The 24,649-nt window shown below is 43.1% G+C and overlaps 1 protein-coding gene across 8 annotated transcripts in view; it reads left to right on the forward strand.

Moving 5' to 3' along the window:
* Positions 1-24,649, forward strand: part of JAKMIP1 (janus kinase and microtubule interacting protein 1) — a 148,217-nt gene that overhangs the window by 34,451 nt on the left and 89,117 nt on the right. For 6 of the 8 annotated variants that reach the window (XM_075857937.1, XM_075857919.1, XM_075857901.1 and 3 more), the window contains exons 2-6: positions 5,221-5,514; positions 14,347-14,841; positions 19,877-20,101; positions 22,319-22,438; positions 24,261-24,407. In XM_075857937.1, the coding sequence (XP_075714052.1) occupies positions 5,386-5,514; positions 14,347-14,841; positions 19,877-20,101; positions 22,319-22,438; positions 24,261-24,407 (1,116 nt within the window). In that variant the 5' untranslated portion in view covers positions 5,221-5,385. Of the gene's footprint in view, positions 1-5,220; positions 5,515-13,853; positions 13,907-14,346; positions 14,842-19,876; positions 20,102-22,318; positions 22,439-24,260; positions 24,408-24,649 lie in introns of those variants that run through there. The other 2 variants (XM_075857955.1, XM_075857945.1) reach the window with 2 other exon arrangements.

Here is a 24,649-nt window from a genome sequence, read left to right on the forward strand (position 1 = left end):
TGGGCTCCGTTCACATCTGTGTTCTGGCTTCTATCTATAATGGAAGCCACAATGTAATGCCGGATGCGTTGCAATCTGCGACGGAGTCTTCAGCGCAGATATGAGCACAGCCTAAATTTTGCATGTATCAATGATATTTCAAAGGATTTGATCATGGCAGACAAACCCTACTCAATATGGAAGACCGTAACTGCGTGAATCCGCTTCCACTCTTTTTAACTGTTCTGAGATTTTATAGTGGTATTCTAGTTTGTAAGAAATATATTTAGATGGGCGTGTATCATAAGGTGTGTTTGGCTTCAGTAAAGACCCATAAAGTCAGCACCCGATGTTTCAGAAATCCCTATATTCCAGCATTCCGCAAAAAAAGTCACGTTGGCTTAACGGAGCTGTCACCTCTCCTGACATGTCTATTTTAGTAAATACTTGTATTACCCATGAAATAACAAGGCTGGAAAACCGTTACTTTGAACTGTGCATTGTGCTGTTCCTCTGACAACTGGGTGTTACTCTTCCCTTTGTCAGAGGCGTGGCCTACAGTCTTAACTGTGAGCAATAATTGGACACTGTCAGACTTTGTAGGGACACACCCCCAACTAGTAACACCCAGTTGTCAGTTTATTCATACATTTCTAGGAGGAATAACAGAGGAACGGCACAACAGAGTTTTAAGAAAAGATGCTGAAGAATTGTTGTTTTATGGGGAATACAAGTATTTACTGACGCAGACACGTCAGGCGAGGTGACAAGTGCTCTTTAAATGGGAAGACCTCTGGGCATCATTCATTCTATTTTTAGGTATATATCTGCTATGCCAGGTCCAATATTACTCCTGCATTAGGCCCCCTGCACACGGCCGCAGCAGTGTGTACTGTCCGTGATTGCAGCATGGACGGGTCGTGCTTACATTAAAAAGTATAGGAGAGTGGTCCGTAAATGCAAAAAAATAGGACGTCCTATTTTCTGCGGGTCATTTCTACGGCCCGGTCACTTACCCGTAAATATACAGGAAGGTGTCCTAGACCATAGAAATGAATGGATCAGTTTATTACGAATTCGTAATTGCAGATAAAAATGACAGTAGTGTGCATGAGACCACAGTGAGGACATCCCCCCCCCCCCCATAGGGGCAGTGTAGATTACACCTTTTCAATAGGTCTGGTGGAATTCCTGTCTATTGATGCGTTGACCTGCAATAGTTTTGCATATCTTTATATGCTTTTGTGTTTTTATTATTCCACAAATTTAGAAATGCTTTCCCTCAAGGAAAACGCCAGTTTCTCCCAAAATCCTTCCAGATGACGGTGATTTGCAATCGCCTTCATTGATTGGGAGGTAGTACTATCTTCCCTGCATTATTTATGAAGAGCGACACGAAGACCGTACAGACAAGATGAAGTGTGTTGTATTCACAATCTGTTTAATACGGATCCTAAATACCACTTTGTAGGCTATGTTCACACGCACAATTAAAAACTGAAAATTACAGAGCTGTTTTCAAGGGAAAACTAATTTTCAGCTGATTTGGAAGCCGAAAAACTTTTTTTTTAGGCTTTTTTTTTTAAAAAGTTTGCTTTATTTTTAGACTTTTTTTGGAGCTGTTTTTTATTTGACCCTATAAAAAAACCGCTCCAAAAAACAGCTCAGGAAGTGACATGCTCCTTTTTCAGTGACATCTTTTACGCAGATTTTTTTTAAGATGGTGGCATAAAAAACTGCCCTGTCTGAACAATATGCCATTTTTCCCATTGAATTCAATGAGCAGATGTTTGTAGGCGTTCAGCTACCGTTTTTTTCAGGCGAATTTTGGGCATTTACGCTCCCAAATATGCCTAAAAACACAGCGTGTGAACATACCCTTAGCGTGTCTGTCTAATCACCACATTACCCGTACAGCGGTAGGGTGGCCCCACAAGTCCACCACAAGGTGAGCCCTGCTTGGGGGGGGGGGGATGGTAATTGTTTAGAAGCAAGGGATGGGATCAAAAAATGACCTTTTATAACTTTGTGGAAATGCCTCCGTGTGTCTTAGAAATGGGAGATCTGTGGCAGGCTCTGTTATAGGGAGAAATGGGCAAGTTACTTATGGGGGGCAACTTCGCTTAGCAGGGGAAATAATTGTTATGGGGCGGTGTTGTTGTGCATTATGGGCCATTGTGACTATGCCAAAATGTAACACCTAAGGTACATCTTAAAGCTTTTGCTTTTTTATTATTTTTACTTCTTATGTAAGGGTATGTTCACACGGCAGCGTCCGTAACGGCTGAAATTACGGGGCTGTTTTCAGGAGAAAACAGCTCCGTAATGGCATGTTGAGGCGCTTTTTGCTGCGTCCATTACGTACGTTAATTGGAGCTGGTTTTCCATGGAGTCCATGGAAAACGGCTCAATTTACGTCTGAAGAAGTGACAGGCACTTCTTTGACGCGGGCGTCTTTTTTACGCCCCGCCTTTTGACAGCGGGGTGTAAAAAAAATTACCGTGTGCACAGAACATCGTAAGACCCATTCTAATGAATGGGCAGATGTTTGCCAACGCTATCGAGCCGCATTTTCGGACGTAAATTGAGGCGTAAAACGCCCGAATTACGTCTGTAAATAAGCCGTGTGAACATACCCTTAGAGTTTTCTTGACTCGACCTTCTTAGTTCTCCCAAGTTGCAAATGAATGTATGTTTATCCACACGTTTCTGCTGCAGCTTTATCAGAATTTCTCTGTAAACATCTTTTCATCAGCAAAGCACATAATTGTGTGAAAAACATCAGTAATCCTGGGGGTTCTGCTTGACAGACGGTGTATACAGATACAATCTCCTATCTACGTCACCAACCTGTAGAGAGACTGAAACAAATAATGACCAGCTGTTAACGGGCGTGTAGTCTGAATCCTTTCTGTTTCTTAGCAGAAATTTAATATTATTTTTTATTTTTTTAATAGGGGGCAGTGTAATATTTAATGCTGGTGCACTAAAGATATTCTTTATCAGCTTTGTTCACATCACGCTCTTTATGAACTTTTTTCAGTGTAAGCACTGTTAAAATAATGTATCACTATAGCCCCATTCACCTGCATATGCCAACAAGAGTGTCCTTTTGGTATGGGTCATCATGCCTTTCTAAGCTTTATAGAATAGCATACTATATGTGTTGGGAGCCTAATGGTTTATGTCACAGACTCGCAGCCTCCCGTTGGAGGTAGAAGTCAGGAAATCCTCTCCACGTATACAGTACCTCCAAAGGCTCAATAGTAATGTGCACAGCGCCTTATTTCTGTGCTTAGAGGGAACCTGTCACCAGCATTTCACCTATTAAAACGACTATACCTGGTGGTAGTGGGTGAAAAATCATTTCTATATAACCTATAATTGTCTTCTTAGTCGGCTCTGTAGCTTTAGTATTTAGCTTTTTAGTGTTCCCACATCGTATGCTAATGAGCAGAAAAGAGTCAGGTCTTCATTCCTCAAGTCTTTCCAAGTTTACTTCGCCTCCTTACTTTTGATTGACAGCTCCTCGCCTTCCCCCAGCACACAAAATCCTGCGCTTGTGCATTGATGTCCTCTCCTGGTGTGTGCGCACAACTGGACACCGCATAATTACGATAAAAGGCGCAAAACGTTTGCAGACCGATATTTACAGTCGGAGGAGGAGTTTAGGAGAGCGGATAACGGCAATGAACTTTTTATAGCAGCGGCCAGTGAGGGAGAAGTAAAGTTCAATAGGTGAAATGCTGGTGACGCATTAGGATAGTTCTTTTCCCACATTCAGAGTGGAATGCGCTGCAGGGGGCCCTAGGGTGAGTAAAATTCAGAAAAAAAATGAATGAGCTCAGCCTATAGTTTCTCAACTTTACCATTATATACTAGTCTGCAGTGTCTTACCTACCATAGGGCCAGGGCACACGACTACTATGGGGTCCACAGTGTGAAGGCGTTTCAGTACTTGCAGCGTATAAACCTTGAACACTGCAGGGAATGGCGTCCGAAAATTCGCACCACCTTGTGCCTTTTTCCGGTGGAATTTACGCTGCGTAAAGCGGTGCCGAAAAAAAAAAAGTTCATACTTACCCCCCCCCCTTTTCTCTGCGCGCAGTCTGCCTTCTGGGATGAGGATGAAGGCCATGTGACCGCTGCGGCATGTCATTGGCTGAAGCAGTCACATGGGATGAAATGTCATCCCAGGAGACCGGACTGGAGAAGCGGGGAACTGTGGGTAAGTATAATTTTTTTTGTTTATTATTACCTGCGATTTTTGCAGCAGAATTGTTGTCATTCCTCCGCAGATGTCGCAATGCACACTACTTTGTTGTGGGTTTAAGCACCCCATTAAATTCAATGGGGAGAACCCGCAACAGAAGAACTGCAATTCCGCGGCACTAAGGCCTGGTTTACACGAGCGTGTGCGTTTTGTGCACGCAAAAAATGCGGCGTTTTGCGTGCGCAAAGGGCACTTAACGGCTCCGTTTGTCATCAGCGTATGATGCGCGGCTGCGAGATTTTCGCGCAGCCGCCATCATTATGACACTCCGTTTGGATGTTTGTAAACAGAAAAGCACGTGGTGCTTTTCTGTTTACATTCAGAGTTTGACAGCTGTTGCGCGAATCACGCTGTTCGCACGGAAGTGCTTCCGTGTGACATGCGTGGTTTTTACGCACCCATTGACTTCAATGGGTGCGTGATGCGCGAACAGCGCACAAATATAGGACATGTCGTGAGTTTTTTTTCAGCGGACTCACGCTGCGCAAAACTCACAGACTGTCTGCATGCCCCCATAGACTTACATAGGTCCGTACGACACGCGTGAAAAGCACGCGCGTCGCACGGACGTATATCACGCTCGTTTAAACGAGGCCTAATTGACATGCTGAGGTTGAAGAAACCGCACCGCAGGTCAATTTATGTGCGTTTTGGTTTTTCTTGGCTGCTTTTTTCTGCTGCATGGGGACGAGATTTGTTGAAATCTCACCCACACTGCTGCTACTGTAATACGCTGCGGATTTTCCACAATGAATCTGTTGCGGAGAATCCGCAGTGTTTACACCTAGTGTGTTCGTACTCTAAATACAAAAGAATAATACAACATAAAAATGCAAATAAATAAGAAATGCACTAAAACAAAATTCAAGTGCATTGCAATGTATGCAAGTGATGAATGCAACGCATCCCCATGTATCATGTAGAAATTGAAGTCAACTTTCTTTTTTTTTTTTTTTTTCTTGCTGCAGGTGAACAGAGAGGAGGAGGAGGAGGAGGATGGCTAGGAGTCGCACATATAGGATTTGTGAATTAAAAAATAGTTGATTTCCCCCCCCCCCCCCAATTGCCAAAGAAAAATCTGTTAAAATAGAAATAATTGGTTGTGTGAGGTGTCGACACAACTGACGTCCAACATGTCAAAGAAAACTAGAGGCAAAGGAGACAAGTGTGAAGTAGAAATGGAGGCGTTTCAGACCGCCAATGAGGAACTGCGGACAAAGCTCACTCAAATCCAAATAGAATATCAGCAGGAAAAAAATAAGGTACAGTACACCGGCAATTCTACTATTTTATGCAGCGTGCCTGGGAATCTAAACCGTGTTTCTTCTCCAAAGGACATAGCTGGCTGCTTCATGGTTGGCCGCTATCTTCAGTACTGGTCATATCGGCGCAAGGGTAAATTCACACGTGGCCGTTTTGTTGCAGAAATTGCATACATGTGAATGGGGTTGTTTCTGCAGAAATCTGCTCAGTGTGACCATACCCTAAAATAAACTTATACAAAAAGAGCCGGTGTAAGACCTCGCGCATGATTGGATGCTCGGAGTAACACTACCGCTTTGTGCGGTTTTTTTTTAATGCATGAGACACATACTGTATATACCCGCACCCTGTCCAGCCATAGAATGAAAATCACCTGCCTAATATTCTGTAGGTCTCTAGTTTTGCCAAAACAGCTCTGACCTGTCGTAGGCATGGACCCAACAAGACCTCTGAAGGTGTCCTGTGGTATCTTGCGCTGAGACGTTAGTGCTTGGCTTTCTGTTTCAGTCCCATAAAAAAATTAATAGAGTGGAAACGGGCAATGCGTGACCACCGCTTCATTCCAGCAGGAGACCCTGCGCCCCCTGTTCTCATGAATGGTGGGGGTCCGAGTGATCAAACACTTATCACCTATCCAGTGGACAGGGGATTAGTTGTTATGGTGGGACAACCCCTATAAATTCCGTAAGTTTTAAGATGGGGCCTTCATGGATCGGACTTCTTTTTCCAGCACAGGTGCCGGATCTGATTTGAGATCTAAGGAATTTGGAGACAAGTCGACACCTTGAACTCTTGGTCGTGTTCCTCGAACCATTCGGGAATAATTTTTGCAGTGTGGCTGGGTGCATTATTCTGATTTTAAGAGACCACTTCTGTTGGGGGAATACTTCTGCCATGAAGGGGTGTACTTGTCTGCAGCAATGTGTAGGTTGGTGGCACATGTCAAAGTAACATCCACTTGAATGTCGGGACTCAAGGTTTCCCAGCAGAACATTGTCCAGATCATTACACTGCCTCCGCCGCCTCGTCTTCTTCCCATAGTGCATCCTGGTGCCATCTCTACCCCAGGTAAGTGACGCACACGCACCTGGCCGTCCACATGATGTAGAGGACAACGTGAATTATCACACCAGGCCTTCTTCCATTGCTCCATAGTCCAGTTGTAATGCAGCGTGCTCATTGCAGGCGGTGGACGGGGTCAGTATGGGCTCTCTGACCGGTCTGCGGCTACGCAGCCCCGAACACCGTGAGCTTTGATGCAATGTGTACCTTTCTATCATAGCCAGCAGTAACTTTTTTTAGCCATTTGTGGGATCGGACCAGACAGGCTAGCCTATGGTTTTAATATTATGTCTGAACGAATATATGTATAGGCCGGATTCACACGTCTCTGTCAAAATGAATTATTTTGCCTCGATTTTCGCCATCATGTCAAATTTGCTGCGGTTTGCGAAAAAAAAAACCACACCTTATTTTGACTGCAACATGTGAACCTGAACTAAATTCTATATAATTTTAAAAAAAAAATTAATTTCTTACATTTAACCCCTTGAAGACATCCAACATATTGGTACGTTGAAGCGATAAGTTGTCACAGTGTCTAAAGACACGTTGACAGAGTAAAGATGGCTGCTGTCCCTGACAGCAGGCCATCTTTACACGTGGCCCAGGGGGGTGTCACCCCCCACCCCCTCATCGGCCAAACAATGGTTTTTTGCGGCTATAACCTATTACTGTGCCGAGGGTGATACAGTGGGGATTGGTGCTGTCTAGGATGGCACCAATCCCTGCCATGTACTTGTAAGGCAGTAGTGATGGTGCCACTCCCGGATCGCTACCACTGGTCGGTCTGCATAGCCCGTCCAATTGTAGCCATGTTCGGCTTTTCAAACACCCTGCGCCAGCTCTGCTCATCTTATGAGCAGAGCTGGTGTGATAGTCTGTGAATGGAATACTTACCCTTGCTGAGGCCTTCTGTGCTGCGATCTTCCTCTTCTGCATCTCGCTGTGTGATCGCTCACTGATCATCAACTGTACTGCTGATTTATTAAAAAAAAAAAATTTTAATATCTTTTTTTTTTTTAGCAGCAGCAGCACTAGTAATTCCTAAATGTCCCTGTTCCAACCCCCCCCTGACCCTCCCTCCTCCTCTGTGTACGTCCTGCGGCCACTGATCAGTGACCGCCATCACTGATAAGCAGTTTTTGGCACAGGACTTTTTTTTTGGACAGTTTTGCACCATCTCCGTGTGTGTGCCTTGCAGCCTCTGAGCGCTGATCAGTGACCGCCATCACTGATCGGCATTTGTGCTCATTTTTGGCACATTTTTTTTTTATTTTGGACCTGTTTTTACTGCACTGTTTTCTTGTGTGCGCCCTGCCTCAGTGGTAATTTATTAACGCACAGTTTTTTTGTTTTTCCCCATTTTTCTGCCAGCACCGTCTCCGTGTGGGTGTGTGTCTTGCAGCCTCTGAGCGCTCATCAATTACCACCATCACTGATTGGCATCTGTGCTAATTTTTTGGGCCTAGGTTTATTTTTTGGCCTATTTTTACTGCACCATCTTTTTTTGTGTGCGCCCTGCGGCCACTGAGTGCTGAGTCTATAATCCGCCTCAGTGGTAATTTGTTGACGCAGGATTTTTGTTCCTTTTTTATATGTAAACTAAAAAAGTAAAAAAAAATGTTAAAATACAGTTAGGAGTAGCTAGTACCTGCATAGGTAGGATGTTAGGGTAGCGGTAGTTTAGGGGTAGCTAGTACCTGCTTAGGTAGGATGTTGGGGTAGCGGTATTTTAGGGGTAGCTAGTACCTGCATAGGTAGGATGTTAGGGTAGCGGTAGTTTAGGGGTAGCTAGTACATGCATAGGTAGGGCGTTAGGGTAGCGGTAGTTTAGGGGTAGCTAGTACCTGCATAGGTAGGACGTTAGGGTAGCGGACATATAGGTTAGCGTCCGTTTTATAATTTAAAAAAGTTACATAGAATTTTAGGCAGTTTTTGCTATACAATTTTTCTAAAGTTAGTGTCAATTTACTGTAGTATATTTCTTATACTACAGTTTTTTTTTTTTCTAAAATATAGTGCTACATTTAGTGTCAGTAGTTACTGTAGCTTTATAGTTTAAGTCTAAATTTACTAAGTCAGTGTCTGAAGTTGTATTCAGTGAGATGCTGCAGCAGACATGTGGAACTGAGAGGAATTCTGTGAGCGGATCAGCAACAGCCATGTGGAAGTGAAAGGAGTGCAGGTCAGTGTGTGTTGCCTGTGGTACAGAAGCCAGACAAGGAGCTTGGACACTACTGAGAGTGCCTAGAGCAAAGCAAGGAGCTTGCACACAGCCTAGAATCCCCAAGGGACACCATTCCTCTGTGATGGTGCAACTGGATTGGGACAGTCAGCAGCGCACCTTCCAGCACAGTATAGAGAAGAAAGAGGAGCAGAGCTCACAGCACACTTGGAGGAATTACAGACAGAGTCAGGGAGGTGAAGCACGTACCACCATTTGCAATACCCTGTGATATGTTTATTCTACTTAAAGAGGCTCTGTCACCAGATTTTGCAGCCCCTATCTGCTATTTCAGCAGATCGGCGCTGCAATGTAGATTACAGTAACGTTTTTATTTTTAAAAAACGAGCATTTTTGGCCAAGTTATGACCATTTTTGTAGTTATGCAAATGAGGCTTGCAAAAGTCCAAGTGGGCGTGTGTAAAAGTCCAAGTGGGCGTGTATTATGTGCGTTACATCGAGGCGTGTTTAATACTTTTACTAGCTGGGCGCTCTGACGAGAAGTATCATCCACTTCTCTTCAGAACGCCCAGCTTCTGGCAGTGCAGACACAGCCGTGTTCTCGAGAGATCACGCTGTGACGTCACTCACAGGTCCTGCATCGTGTCAGACGAGCGAGGACACCGGCACCAGAGGCTACAGTTGATTCTGCAGCAGCATCAGCGTTTGCAGGTAAGTCGATGTAGCTACTTACCTGCAAACGCTGATGCTGCTGCAGAATCAACTGTAGCCTCTGGTGCCGGTGTCCTCGCTCGTCTGACACGATGCAGGACCTGTGAGTGACGTCACAGATCTGCACTGCCAGAAGCTGGGCGTTCTGAAGAGAAGTGGATGATACTTCTCATCAGAGCGCCCAGCTAGTAAAAGTATTAAACACGCCCCGATGTACGCACATAATACACGCCCACTTGGACTTTTACTTTTAAACACGCCCACTTGGACTTTTGCCAGCCTCATTTGCATAACTACAAAAATGGTCATAACTTGGCCAAAAATGCTCGTTTTTAAAAAATAAAAACGTTACTGTAATCTACATTGCAGCGCCGATCTGCTGCAATAGCAGATAGGGGTTGCAAAATCTGGTGACAGAGCCTCTTTAAAGACATTGCCTCTGTAACAAAAGTAACCACCAAGCATATTGTGCCCAGTAAAACTACTGTGAAAGTTTATTGAACCCGGTCTCCTGGAACATCCTTTATTCGGGGTAAACCACATAACATCCCAGGGGACAGAGAACAGTGTATCCCACAAGCACCACTTATTTCACTGGTTCTGCGGCCCGAGGAGCGGGAGAGAGAAAGTGCGCCACTGTGACCAAAGGGCGCGAATACCAACTTCAGCTCAGAGATCCCCGCCCACCGCGACTCGGCGCCCGCGTTACCACATGTATAAGAAGGGACACCACTTATCAGTGCGACACCTGCCCCGTAAAACCTGGCCTGTTCATAAAGGATTGCTTCACGGCTTGCCACACATCTATGAATTATTAATTTTATTATTTATGCACCCACATTATATATTAAATATACCAGTAAATATGTCCTAGTTCAAATAAATGCCTTTTCTCCTTTTAATCCTTGTGGAAATGGAAAAAAAAAAATGTAGGTTTAGCTAAATTTTATTGGAAAAAATTTAGATTTTTATTTTCATGGCGTACTTCCAATAATTTCTGAAAAAAACCTGTGTGGTCAAAATGCTAACTATACCCTTAGATAAGTTCATTGAGGGTTGTCGTTTCCAAAATGGGGTCACTTTGGGGGTGTTTCCACTGTTTTGGCACCACAAGACCTCTTCAAACCGGACATGGTGCCTAAAATATATTCTAATAAAAGGGAGGCTCCAAAATCCACTAGGTGCTCCTTTTGCTTCTGAGGCCGGTGCTTCAGTCCATTACCACTATAGGCCCACATGTGAGAGATTTCTAGAAACTGCAGAACCTGGGCAATAAATATTGAGTAGCGTTTCTCTGGTGATTTACGGGGGTTTCTAATATATAAGGCCCTCAAAGCCAATTCAGAACTGAACTGGTCCCTAAAAAAAAATAGCCTTTTGAAATTTTCTTGAAAATGTGAGCAATCGCTGCTAAAGTTCTAAGTCTTGTAACGTCCTAGAAAAATAAAAGAATGTTCAAAAAAAGATGCCAAACTAAAGTAGACGTGTGGGATAATGTGAACTAGTAACTATTTTGTGTGGTATTACTACCTGTCTTACAAGCAGATACATTTAAATTTAGAAAAATGCAAATTTTCTCAATTTTGGTGTTTTTTTTTTTTTTTACAAACAATGTATCGCCAAAATTTTACCACTAACTTAGTCCAATGTGTCACAAGAAAACAATCTCAAAAATGGTCCAGAAGGCGAAAACAGGCAGTTAATTAACAGGGGTTAATAGAGATTAGGGGAGATTTACATTGCGTTGTGTGCTATATTTATCAACAAGACGCATTTTCTATTGGTGAATATGCAGCAGGTTAAAAATACCATGTTAAAACAACGGCCGTCACACGGACCTATGTAATTCAATGGGGCCATTCATGCGACCGTTTGTTTCAATGGACCGTGTAAAGGGTCAGTGAGAAAATAGGAAATGTCCTATTATTTTTTTTTTCCCGCTTCACGCATCCCTCCATAGACTAGTCTATGGGGGATGCATGATAACGCGACCCACAGCATACAGCACGGATGCACCTTGGATGTGAAAAACAGCAGTTATTCACGTCTGAGGTTCGCAACGTTCGTGTGAATCTAACCTAAATACAGCCGATTGTTTGTTTATATCTTAGGTGTTTTTTGTGTATTGCTTTTGTATTCTTGTTGATTTGTCCTATTAGGCCAGTGACCGCTGAGCGGCCAATCAGCTGCTGATCACCGTAACCTCCCGTTCAGCAGTCTGCTAAAGATATCTGAAAGAGATAAGTGAACTGACGCATTGCTTCTGCCGGACCTGCTTGTCCTCATGGATCAGCAGCTCATTGTCAATCTAGGACTTTCCTTTGGAATGTCGGACCCCTGAGGGTCCTGTTGCATTTAATAAATGTCTAAACCATAAAGCAAAATGTTCTCCGCAGTTTAAAGAGGTTACCCAAAATGAGAAAAACATGGCTGCTTTTTTTTTTTTCATTCTCTTCAATGGAGCTTTTGTTGCATGTGGCGCTGTTTTTGGAACTAAGAAACCATGTTTTCCTAATCCTGGACAAGCCCTTTAACAAGATGGGACATTTTATTTCTGTGTCTTGACAAAAAGTTGCGGAGACATACAGACTGTTAATTGGCTGCATGTAAATCAGCTGCTGATCAGTGCTTCAAAATGTGCTGGGATTTCCTGCTCTGAGTGCGATAAAGAGCTGCTTTGTTCACATGGCTGCTACATAATACATAGCATGGGATAGAATAAACCGTAAACAAAATAGTCTGGGACCCCATGTAAATTACATACAGAGGAATTTTTTTCAACTTTATAAAGGATGGGGTAGAGGGATTTTTGGTGTTTGCAAATCCTGTAAGGATGAGATATTAAAGGAGTTTTCTAGTATTCGGAAATCGATGGATCCTTCCGATCAGCTTTCTGAAAGGGCAGTGGCGTTCGTATGAGCGCTGCTTCCACTTCACTCCTTATCTGCTCGTACTGTGCGTTGCTGACACTTGGAGCGGCAGTTCACCGTATTAGTCTTCTCCCATTGGCTTTGTACAAGCGCTGCGGCCTGTTCAAAACAGCTGATCGGCGGGGGTGCCAGGATTCGGACCCCCACAGATCAGATATTGATGGCCTATCCTGGGGATTGGCCATTCATTTCTCATGACTGGACAACCCCTTTAAAAAATGATGCTCTTGAATGTCCGTGGTTATAACCGCTATATCTACGTTTTCTATGTGTAATTGCGCACGTAGACTTGCACAGCTATTTTTCTGTCCGTGAATTATTAACTTAAGTAGAAGACTGTAGGAAATTGGATAACTGAATCTATTTCAGGAAGCGAAGATAAATACGTTTACGTCTTCCTTTGGGTTATTTGGGAAAAGTAGAAAGCGAGCGTCTGGCTTTTTCCTTCCTCCAGTAAATGGCAGAAGTAAGCAGACAAGCAGCGTGTGCCGCAGGCTATATTCACCTACGGGGATTGCTGAAGAGATATTTTAACTCCTTTTTAAAGGACTAATCTAAAAAATGGCAGAATCTGCTGATAACCTCAATTGTTGGCATCGACTAGTTACAAATAAACTCTGGCGTGGCGATTACCACCCTCCTCCCCCTTGTCGGCCCACAATTCATTGCTGGAGACTGGCCACCATCTTTCACTCTTTGGAAGGTAGGATTTGCGATGTGGTGATTGGATGTTCCATTCACAGGCCACACCCTCTTTTACTAGGCAAAAACCTTAACCTATTTAGATTGTTGCTTAGCAACCATTGATAGTAAAGAATTTAAAGGACTGACCCTACCAAATAATTAAAATTAGAATCTCTGCTCTTCTTTTTTTTTTTTTTTTTTTTTTTTTTTTTTTTTTTTATTGGAGCTACCCTTCAGGGTATATGCACACAGCGTTTTTGTCCTGCAGAAAAAATCTGGCTCAAATTCCTTCAGGATTATTTTTTTATTATTTAGCAAATGGAAAACTGCTCCAAACGAAAGGAGCGTTTTTTGTATTTTTTATTTTTTATTTTTTTTTCTCCTCCCTCATTGATTTTCAATGGAGGTTCAGAAGCAGAAATTACTCTAAGAGCATAATGCTTCTTTTTATTTTATTTTTTTAAATTTCTTTTTCATCCAGTGGACAAAAAACGCCCAGTGGTAAAGATGAAGAAACCCCCCCCCCCCCCCATTAAAACCAATGAAGTGAGATTTGGCGTGTTTTCCAGAGTATCACATAAATAAAACAATTAACCACAATACTGTGAATTATTTCATTATCTACCAAAAAACGTCATAGTTTGGCCTCATTTATCAACAATTTTAACAGGAAGACTGCCCTGTTTCTCAAAGCAACCAATCACCGTGCAGCTTTCATTACTGCTTTGCTAAAGTGAAATCTGCGCCGTGATTGGTTGCTATGCGCAGCAAGGCCATGTCAAGTTTTGATAAATGAGGCACAATGGTGAAGATCTAACAGTATGTTTACGCCAGATATCTGGGGTTATTCCATAGAAAACACAGCGTTTAAGTGGGTAGTCCACTTCAGAGGGAGCTGTAATGTTAGCCATAAGCCATTACATATTTGAGGGGGGGGGCTTTTTTGAGCTCCTCCCTCTAGACTAAGACCAGACTTGTGTACTTGCAACCAGTAGGGAATGTTCTCCTAACCACGAACATGAGTCGGACCGCTGCGGGCCGTGTTATTCTAAAATAAAGCATTTAAAGGGGTTTTCCGATTTCGCACATTTATGACACATGCACAGCCATGTAGTCGCCTCTTATTTTTTGGCTGCCACTGGCCAGCTTGGAATGGGGTCTGTAGATCTGTATTAGTCTAATAAATGTGGGGTCCTAGAGGTGGTGTATACAGTATGGTGTTATATTTAGATAAATATACTGTTTTTATGTATTCTTAGGTGACGAAGCTTCGAGAAAAGCTCCAAGATGCCAAGCAGGAAAGGGAGCAGGAACAGCACCGACATACTGTTCACGTATCCGAACTGAAAGCCAAGCTACATGAGGAGAAGATGAAGGAGCTTCAGTCCGTCCGGGAGGTCCTGATACGCCAGCATGAACTGGATGTAGCCCGTGTGGTCAAAATCAAAGACACGGAAATTCAGCGTTTACAGTCCGTGGTCAACGTTTTACGTGACGGAGCCGCGGACAAAGTAAAGACGGCATTATTGAACGAAGTTAGGGAGGAAGCCAGAAGATCGTTTGATAGCGAGCGCATTAAATTACAGCAGGAGATCCTGGAGCTGAAAACCGGCAAAAAACACCTGGAGGAAACGTTGAGCAATGTCATGCAGGCGGATAAAACCAAGGCGTCCGATCTGAGGATCGCTTACCAGACGCATCAGGATGAAATTACCCGCATGAATCGGGAATCTCAGCGGGATATCCGCAGGCTGGTGAGTGGTGTAGAACATAATGGACACATGCTGTTATTTACAAACATGGTAATTTGCTTCCCGTCTCCATGATCGGTGGTGAAGTCCACTACCAGGGCTCGATAGTTGTGAGGTTGGAAAACTGGCAGGACGGCCAGTGAGCACGAAGTGTCGTAATACCAGCGGGGCCATCTTTTAAAGGGGTTGTCTGGAATGTAAGGGTATGTTCACACGTAGTCAACAAAAACGTCTGAAATTCCAGACCTGTTTTCAAGGGAAAACAGACCCTGCTTTTAAGACGTTTTTTTACCAACTCGCATTTTTCGCGGCGTTTTCACGCCTTTTTCGCGGCGTTTTTTACGTCCGTTTTTGGAGCTGTTTTCATTGGAGTCTATGAGAAAACAGCTCCAAAAACGTCCAAAGAAGTGTCCTGCACTTCTTTTGCCGAGGCTGTATTTTTACGCGTCGTTGTTTGACAGCTGTCAAACGACGACGCGTAAATAACAGGTCGTCTGCACAGTACGTCGGCAAACCCATTCAAATGAATGGGCAGATGTTTGCCGACGTATTGGAGCCGTATTTTCAGACGTAAAACGAGGCATAATACGCCTCGTTTACGTCTGAAATTTGGCCGTGTGAACATACCCTAAACATTGATTGCCTGTTCTTTAAAATGGGCTATAAATGTTTGATCGAAGTGGGTCTGGCCCCTGGGACCCCTGCCAATCAGTAGCATGATACCGCGGCCTCTTTATTGTTTCCTTAAGCACTGTGGGGATCGGACACCTACCAATCAAACGTTGATAGACTAAGCATCTATGTGTAAGTCCCACAACCTTCACACAAGCAGTGTTAGCAGTATTACAAATTTTTTTTTATTTTTTTTAAGAGGTGTAAATTAAAACCAGGAGTGGGTCCAAAACACGGAAGAGTTAAGAGGCCTAAGGCTAAAATCACACATGCAGTTTTTTTGAACAAACACAGGAGTGGATCCAAAAAGAAGCAAAGGCATAAAGGTATTTTCACACGTGGCGTAAACACTGCATATTTTCCTGCAATTAATTTCATTGAGGAAAATCTGCAGCATAAAGTAGCAGAGTGGATGAGATCAGGACAAATCGGCTGAAAAACATTTCAGAAATTGACCGGCGGTGCGTTTTTTAAAATGTATTATTTTTTGTTAATCCGCAGCCGGTCTATTTATGCTTTGAAATTGCTGCTTATTTGTTGCGGGTTTTCTCCATTGAAATCAATGGGGAGGTAAAATCCGCAACAAAGAGCAAATGTTGTAATCGCTGCTTTTCCGTCGCAAAAATCGTAAAAAAAATAAATACGCTTTTTACAACCTGGGAGTTGCCACAGTGATTCTTTCTTCTGTTCTCCTTCCAGGCCTGTCTCCTGGGTTGACGTTTCATCCCATGTGACTGCTGCATCGGTCACATGGGCTGCAGCGTCATTCTAGGAGAATGGACTGCATGGACAAGAGAAATGCGTCGCCATGACAACAGAACGGGGTAAGTATAAACTTTTTTTCTCCCCCAGCCACTGTTTTTTGCAGAGAACATTCTGCCTGAAAACTGCACCACAATTTTTGGTTCAGTTTTTAAGGCAGAATTCCCTGCAGGCTCCAGGACGTATACGCATTGTATCCCGCTGTGTGAACACGGCCGTAAGGAAATGTGGGTGCTTCTCTCTTTTGTATCCATTCCTGAGTTTGTGCAAAACTCCATGTGTATTCAGCCTAGAACCCTGGTTTCACATGGCCTTTATACGGACCCCCGCACCCCCTGTGGTTCTACTGAAGAGAACGAAGATCGCCAAAACCCTAGGGTGGTGTAAGTTCAGTTGATTAGAGCCGCAGAAGATCTGGGTGTTGCTTCCACAATAAAATTAGTTGTGGCGCCGCCCTATACTGTATCTTGTCACTTATTGGTTCTGCTCCTTTTTTGTTCATTTAATTTATTCTGCGGTTTTAAATAAAAAAAACGGAGAATTTTGTAGCTGAACGGCAAAGCCATCTGGTATCTCTATTTTACATGGCAACTGGAAAACGAGTCTGAAACGGTTTATACTGATTCAGACTCTTACATGGGGTGTTTTCAGTGGACGAGCTGCACAAGACAGTCATTTTATAATAAAGCGGCTTATTCAGAATGAAGAATTCCCCAGCGCTGTGTAGTGATCCGCATTTTAAGTGGTTGCTAAAGCAATGTGACCTCACATATATATATATATATATATATATATATATATATATATATCACCTCATAAGCCGGAGTTCTCCGCTGTCACTTTATGGTCAGGATCACACGCCGTTTAGATGCAGTTTTCTGCTCTGTTTCTTTTTTTTAGCCAAACCCAGGAGTGGACTCCAATGACCGGCGATGCATCAGTCTTTTCTTTATACCTTTTCTTCGCTATGGATCCACTTCTGGCTTTGGCTCAAAATTTAGCCAAAAACTTTGTGTGATTCTGGCCTTAGACTTTTTGTAGTGCGACCGATTGATCTGAACTCTAAGGCCGGGTTCCCACAGTGCAGATTTGCATGTAAGTTTTGTAAGTGAAAACCCAGAAATAGATCCAGGAGAGCAGACCTGTAAGGCCTTTCTTTATATATTTCTTCTGTTTAGGGTCCGTTCCTGGTTTTAGCTTAAAAAACACATGCGAAATCTGCACTGTGGGAACCCAACCTTAGTGTAGCCCTGGCCTAAAAGGGACATGTAATCATGTTTTCAGTACAGGACAGTTGTCCTGCAGCGAGGCAGGGACTCCTAGCGTCGTATATAACTATGATGCTAGGAGCCCGGCTCCCTGCACTGTGTTCGGTCCGGGACTTTCGGCCGAAATACGCTCCGTCCATTACGGACGTAACATGCTCGTGTGAACCCAGCCTTACTATTCCCCTTGTCCAATAAGGCATGTCACGACACACATTCCATATTAACCCCTTAATGACACGGCCAATTTTTTGTTTTTTTTCCTTTTCGCTTTTTCCTCCTCCCCTTCCAAAAGCCTAACCTTTTTTGTTTTTTATTTTGGGGGATCCTTGTAACGTCTTTGTAGTAAATCATGTGGTATTGTACTTGTTTTTTGGGGGGATGGACCTATTACTAAGAATAAAGCATGAGTACAGCTTTACAGATTGTCATTTGCAGGAACTGAATCCATCCTACAGTGTTCTCCCGTTACAATGGCCGGTAGTCATGACAACTGCCTGTCACTTTGGGTCCTTTTCCATGCCTCACGCTGAAATCTCCTCTTATTTCCTTGCTCTCTATATGACCCCATATTTGAACTTCTTTTGATTACGTTTCAATCTACGCATAACTTTGCTTTACTTATTTTGTACCGATCTTGCGTTACATTCGATGGTATACTCCATTCACATCCAAAGCTGCGTTTAGACTTCTCATGGCTTCCTGTCGGCTCATATGCTGCAAGACCTCACATCTCCCAGCTGCTACAATTTCAAGACCAGGCATTGTACAGTAGTGTGTTGTACGGATGTAGCCATCTTTTTCTTGACCACTTGCTGCAGCGTGATATCGCACAACGAAAGCCATTGAAAAAGTCAAGATAAAGGATTTTACCATGTATTTAATGCGTTAAAAGTCCAGATAAAGAGGCTACATCTGTAGAAAAAACAACTATTTTCCATAATGCAATACACCAGTGTTTATCCCTTTATAGGATATAATCAATGTCTAATCTAAGCTGTCAACACTTCTGATTCCATTGGCAACTAGCACGATTTTGAAAGCAGCTTTGTATGTGAACGGAGAAAACTCGACCTTTTCAAGACCGTAAAATTTTTGCATATCTATCGATCTTATCTATCCCACAACAAAACTTTGTGTACAGCTGTAGCAAAGCTGAGATTGTCCTTTGCCAAGCTTAGGCTTCATTCACATCTGCGCTAGGTTCCCGTTCCGTCTGAGCTTTCTGTCGGAACGGGACCCTGACTGACACAAACGGAAATCCATAGGTTTCCGTTTCCATCACCATTGATTCTAATGGTGACGGAGCCGGTGCCACTGTTTTCCGTTTGTCTCAGTTGTGCGAGGGTTCCGTCGTTTTGACGGAATGAATAGCGTAGTTTCCGTTTGTGTCAGTCAGGGTCCCGTTCCGACGGAAATCTCCGTCGGAACGGGACCCTAGCGCAGATGTGAACAAAGCCTTACTGTAATATCAGACTGTCAAAAAGCACCAATTGAGGACAAAACCAGAGAAGGCTGAGCCTAAGAAAGGAATTGGCAAGCCGCAGACTATTGCTAATTGTAGTCACTGATGGTTTCCAGCGTTTTAGGACAATACCGAGAAGCCTCAAGGATTTCTGTGTTAATAAGTTCTACCACAGCCAAAGAACCTGGGTTCAAATCCACAAAAATAAAACTAAAAATAAAAAAACCAAAGTATAATATTGAGAAAATTTTGTAGAAAAAAATTACATTTGCAAATGGAATACTTGACTAAAAGCTCAATCCTCACTAGTGCTAGAAATATCCAAATTTATAAATGAATTTTCTTTCATGTAAATAAAGTGCAATTTTATAATAAAGTTTGCAACTTTCTAATAAACTTTTTTTTGTGTTTTCGATTCCTCACCATTTTCAAGATCTCCGCTTGCTCTCAGTGGATTGAATCACGCAGAGACCGAAGAACATACTTTTTACAGCTTCTAGTTTGATACATGGTTTCCTACGATATATACAGGCGAGACTCCGAACATTTTACCTACGCTGATACATTGTGGTGAACTATCAGAGATTTGTGCTGTTTCACTCGGAGATAAGTCTCTCATAGACTCCAAACCCTGCTCCTGTATGAGCAGGATTAGGTCTGTACAGTTTTCAACCTGTAATTTAATGAATGTATCCATTCACTGCCTGCAAGTAGAGATCTTGAAAATGGTAAAGTAAATTAGAAACTTGCAGAATATTTTGTTACCCTGAATAGAAAAAGCATTATACTACGTTGATTTTGGAGTGTTTTCTCTTGTTCCCTCTTCCATTTCTTCTGGATTATTGTAATAGGTTATTTGTTCATTTGCTTTCAGATGGATGAAATTAAAAGCAAGGAGCGGGTGATCCTGGCACTGGAGAAAGAGCTGGGCATACAGGCCGGTCACACACAGAAATTGCTCCTGCAGAAAGAAGCTCTTGGTGAGCAGTTGGTGCAGGCAAAGGAAGCCGAGCGGTACCACGGCAGCCCCAAAAAAGAGCTTCCCACGGGTGTTACCGACATTTCTGAACTCCTGGGTCATGCGGTAAAAACGAAAGAGGCAAGTAATATTAAATAGTGTGTTTTTATCAATGAGATGTGTCCTCCTTTTACTTCCTCTCAGTTCGGAGTTATAAGTCGAAGGAGTCCCAACGTACACCTCTGACTGAAGGCACCCATGTATACCACTGTAAAGGCATATGTGGACAGTGATGTCAGGATCTTTTAACTCCTGTCTTAAAGCCCTTGACTTCGAACAGTGGTGATAGGAACTTTGTAATTCAAGTATCCTTGGCCAGAGTGTTGTGGCCGGGGATTCTGCTCCTAGAGGGAGCCCTTGACATCAATGTCCATATATAGACAGACGTCAAGGGCTTCTCCAGCCCTGCAGTCCCTGATCAGGTACTGATTCTTTGGCTGGGCACTCCGTAGTTGGAAGTCCCTGACATCACTGTCTATACATGGACAGTGACGTCAGGAGCTTCCTCAGTGCCAGAATCCCCAGGCCGAACGCTACCTGATACTCTTCCCGGGGATTTGGGCCCTGGGAATGCTCCCCAAGATATACATTTAACATATACCTGTGTCTGATTCCATACAGTAACATTTGTCACACACCGGCTCCCATGTAAAAAAAAAAAGTCAAAAGGACTCTCTTGTGGATTACGTAGGGCTAATGGAGCCCTATGGACACGTTTAGTGTGTACGTAGAAATCTTTCCCAATGTGCATGTTAAACGTAGGGTCAAAATGTGAAGTGAACCAGGGCCTAATGCAAAGGTCCTATTCAACCCAAAAGTCCCATGTAAATTGTGTCAAAAAGTAGTGATCTGTGTCGCAAAAAAATTCACTAATTGAATTGTCACTAAATAGTATTCCTTTTTAGTACACACTAGGGTTGTCTCAACACCAGAATTTGGACTTCGATACCGATACTTTGTGTAGTATTGCAATTTACAATACCAAAAATGATACTTTGCCAACAATAAGAAAAAATAAAAAAAATATAAAGACCTTCCATTTTCTGAAAATATATATATATTTTTTTATTGGATTGAATCTGATCGGGGATACGTGTGATTGCTGGGTGTCGGCCACTGGGACCCCCAGCGTTTAGAACGGGGAACCAAAAGACCCCCGAAGTGCTCCATGAGAATGGAGCGTTTCTGAGCATCCACAGCCAGTGCTCCATTAATTTCTATGGGTCTTCCGGGACCGCTGTCTCCGTCAATGGAGCTCTGGCTGAACATGCACAACAACGCTCCATTCTCATGGAGCACTTCGGTGGACTTTCGGTCTCCATTCTCCTCATCGCTGGGGGTCCCAGTGGCCGACACCCAGCAATCATACGTATCCCCTATCCTGTGGATAGTGGATTCATGTGATTTGTGGGTAAACCCCATAGTAATAGTAATAGCAACATTAGGGTTAATGTGGGTCACATTAACCCCAATGTTCCTCAATGCTGGCTGAAACAAATACTAGTGCCTTTATTTTCGGCTTTTGTTCTGCTCGAATACCTGCCTGAGGCTTCCCTTTCAGTGACTACACTGCAGCGCGGGCCTGATTCCAAACTTGGGGCGGGAGCGGCACAGGCACGTCAACCGGAACCCACTGCCTGTACCGCCCATGCCATTCTCCTCCCTCCCTGCCCCTACACACAGAAGCAGATCATCATTGGTGGCAACGGAAACAGGAGGGAGGACTCAGCTCACCATTGGTGGCAGTGGGAAACGAGGGAGGAGCGTTTCTCCCTCCTACTGTGACGCGCCCAGGACTCATGACGAGCGGGGCGGTTACTGAAAGAAGAGAACATCGTGGGCACTGTACAGTGCACACCATGTTTTTCATATATTTCAATAGTAAGCTGTGCGGACGCACAGCTTGGTATTGAAATACGGAAATTGACGGTATTGAACCGTTTCCCAGCGCACAGTATAGAAACTGTATCGGAATTTCAATGCATCGTGCCCACGCGTGTTTTTTGTATGCATTTTTTCGTGTTTGAATTAAACAGGATACACATGTTAAATGTGGCGAAAACTTTGACATAACGCTTCTTTTTTTTATTTTTTTTAACGTGACGTCTAATTTAATAATGTGTAAAAAAAAAAAACCCGTGTTCAATGGGAAGCTTTATACAGGTGCCTTTTTAACACCTATTTTGGCACGTAAAACGCGTCAAAACTGCGTGAGTTGAGGCCCTAACAGGCCTCCGGGAAAGCTTTCAAAACCATTTCAATCTACAGTCAGCCAAATATTATTTTGCCCTCTCCCAGGATCAACATGTTGATGACCGAGACTTGAGAAGATTCCAGTTAAAGATTGCCGAGCTGTATGCCGTGATCAGGAAGTTGGAAGACAGAAATACTTTGCTATCAGATGAGCGGAATGAGCTGGTATGTGATTGGACAGTTTTATGGGAAATTTATAGAAGATTATTCATCAAAACACATGCTGGAGAGTTATGAGACATGGGGAGTGCAGGGTGCTACACTCTGTTCTTGGATCAACTATGGTCTAAGTTTCTATTCACACTGCGTTCACAGTGCACGTTCAAAGTATACACGAGGAGGATTTAAAAAAAAAAAAAGTATATGGTGAACTTACATTGTGAACGCCACTAAAGTAAAATAAAATGGTAGACGTCTATCAGTGTGTTTGGTGCAACTTTCTAAATGCTTTTTATTAAAAATATTTTTTACTTTTTGAGATACAGCTGTATATCCTGTATACAGAGCAGCTGTATCTAGCACTGAAACCTTTATCACTAAGGCTACATTCACACGAGCGTATCAGATTGAATCTGGTCCGTTATGCATCAGTGTGCTTTGCGTGGGGCATGCGTTATTCACACACTCGCAAAGCACATCATTTTTTATTTAAAAAAAAAATTATTTTCAAGTGAATTGATGCGTAAATCACGCACAGCACATGGATGTGCATCAGTGTGCTGTGCGTGATTTTCACGCACCCATTGACTTCAATGGGCGATAGGTGCGTGAAAAACGCACCAATATAGGACATGCAGTGAGTTTTATGCAACGAACACCCGCTGCGTGACAACTCCTGCATGTGTGAACGGCCCTATTGAAATCAATGGATCCGTGTGCTGCGCGTGATTTCCCTGCGCAGCACACGGACCTTATTCACGTTTGTCTGAATGAGCCCTCCGTATTAGCGGGTCCTGTGTGTTATCCACCTGTTTATCGATCACATCTGAGTTCTTAACGTAGATGTGATCAGTAACCGCTCAAGCCTGCGTGTCAGACAGCCAGGACCCGCTGACCCTGAACCTGTCACTGACCTGACACTGAACAAAGCGGCTGTATCTCAAAGTACAAATAATTTTTAATAAAAAGTATTTAGAAAGTTGCACCAAACACACTGATGGACATTTTTAATAGAAAAAAAAAAAAGCGTGCATGTGTTTTTAGTGGGGAGAGGGGCATAAGCCAGACACTTCTGGCATCTTATTTAATGTGGGAAGATCGGATCGTGCCTGTGTAATTTAACATGCCTGATCATTCTTTGCCCCAACATCTGCCATTGACGAAGGGTTGGGACATCCCAATACACATTAGATTGTCACCTACTCCTGCCAAAATTGTCAGGTTCGGCCCTGCATAAGAAATACATTGACAATTTGATCATATATAGTATGGAAACCAGTTGCGCAGTACTTGGGCCACCGCCATAGACACAGGATGACTGGCATATGTACCAGGTCAGTATTGTAGAGCATGGTTTTTAGGACTGTGAGAAAAGTATTAGAATTTTGGCTGGGAGACAGCTGGGAACCAAACTAATAGATCTGCATTCCACGACATGCTCAATACTTTTAAATAGATTCACAACTCTGCCAAAAAAAGGCATCCGAAACAGACACTCTCTATAAAGAATGAATGTGCTCGTTACTTACTGTTGTCACACATCTGTTATTACTAGATGAGATGTTTGTCTTGATTACATTTTAAAAAATTGCAGCAATTACCGAAGTTTCATTGAGGGTTGTATGAAATTAGAAAAAAGGATTAACCCGTGGGCAGGAAAGCGCGTTTCAGTGCAAAAATGGGCTTGGTCCTTTAGGGGTTAATATTCTCTCAAAATACCGTAAATCTAAGATTTCCTTAAATGACCCATCATTTGCCCAGAGAGATTGGTCAGTGCTTGTTTTCTGATAGTTCTTTTTTTTATTTTTATTTTTTTCCTCTTTTAAAGGTGAAACGCGTCCGGGAAACAGAAAGCCAGCTGAAGCCTCTGGTTGAAAAGAATAAAAGGATGTCCAAAAAGCACGAGGACATTTTACAGACGATACAGAGGATGGAAGAAAAAATAAAGGCCTTATCGAGGGAGAATGCGGAAATGGTAAGAAAAAACACAGAAACAATTTAGATAACGCTCTTATAGTTATATTTGTATCCTAATGGAAAACCTCCAGCAGGGCGGCAACGTCTCTTCTTCTGATCCTTCATCATCCACCTCTTCCAAACTGTGGTAAAGAAAATAATTGCCTCTAATAGGCATTCCTCCATCACTGGGTAGTAGTAACCATGTTCCTATGATATGCAGGAGGGGGGAGTTAAGCAATAAGTGGAGCTAGGCAATGA

Source organism: Rhinoderma darwinii, chromosome 1, assembly GCF_050947455.1.
Source record: "Rhinoderma darwinii isolate aRhiDar2 chromosome 1, aRhiDar2.hap1, whole genome shotgun sequence".
Lineage (NCBI taxonomy): Eukaryota > Metazoa > Chordata > Amphibia > Anura > Rhinodermatidae > Rhinoderma > Rhinoderma darwinii.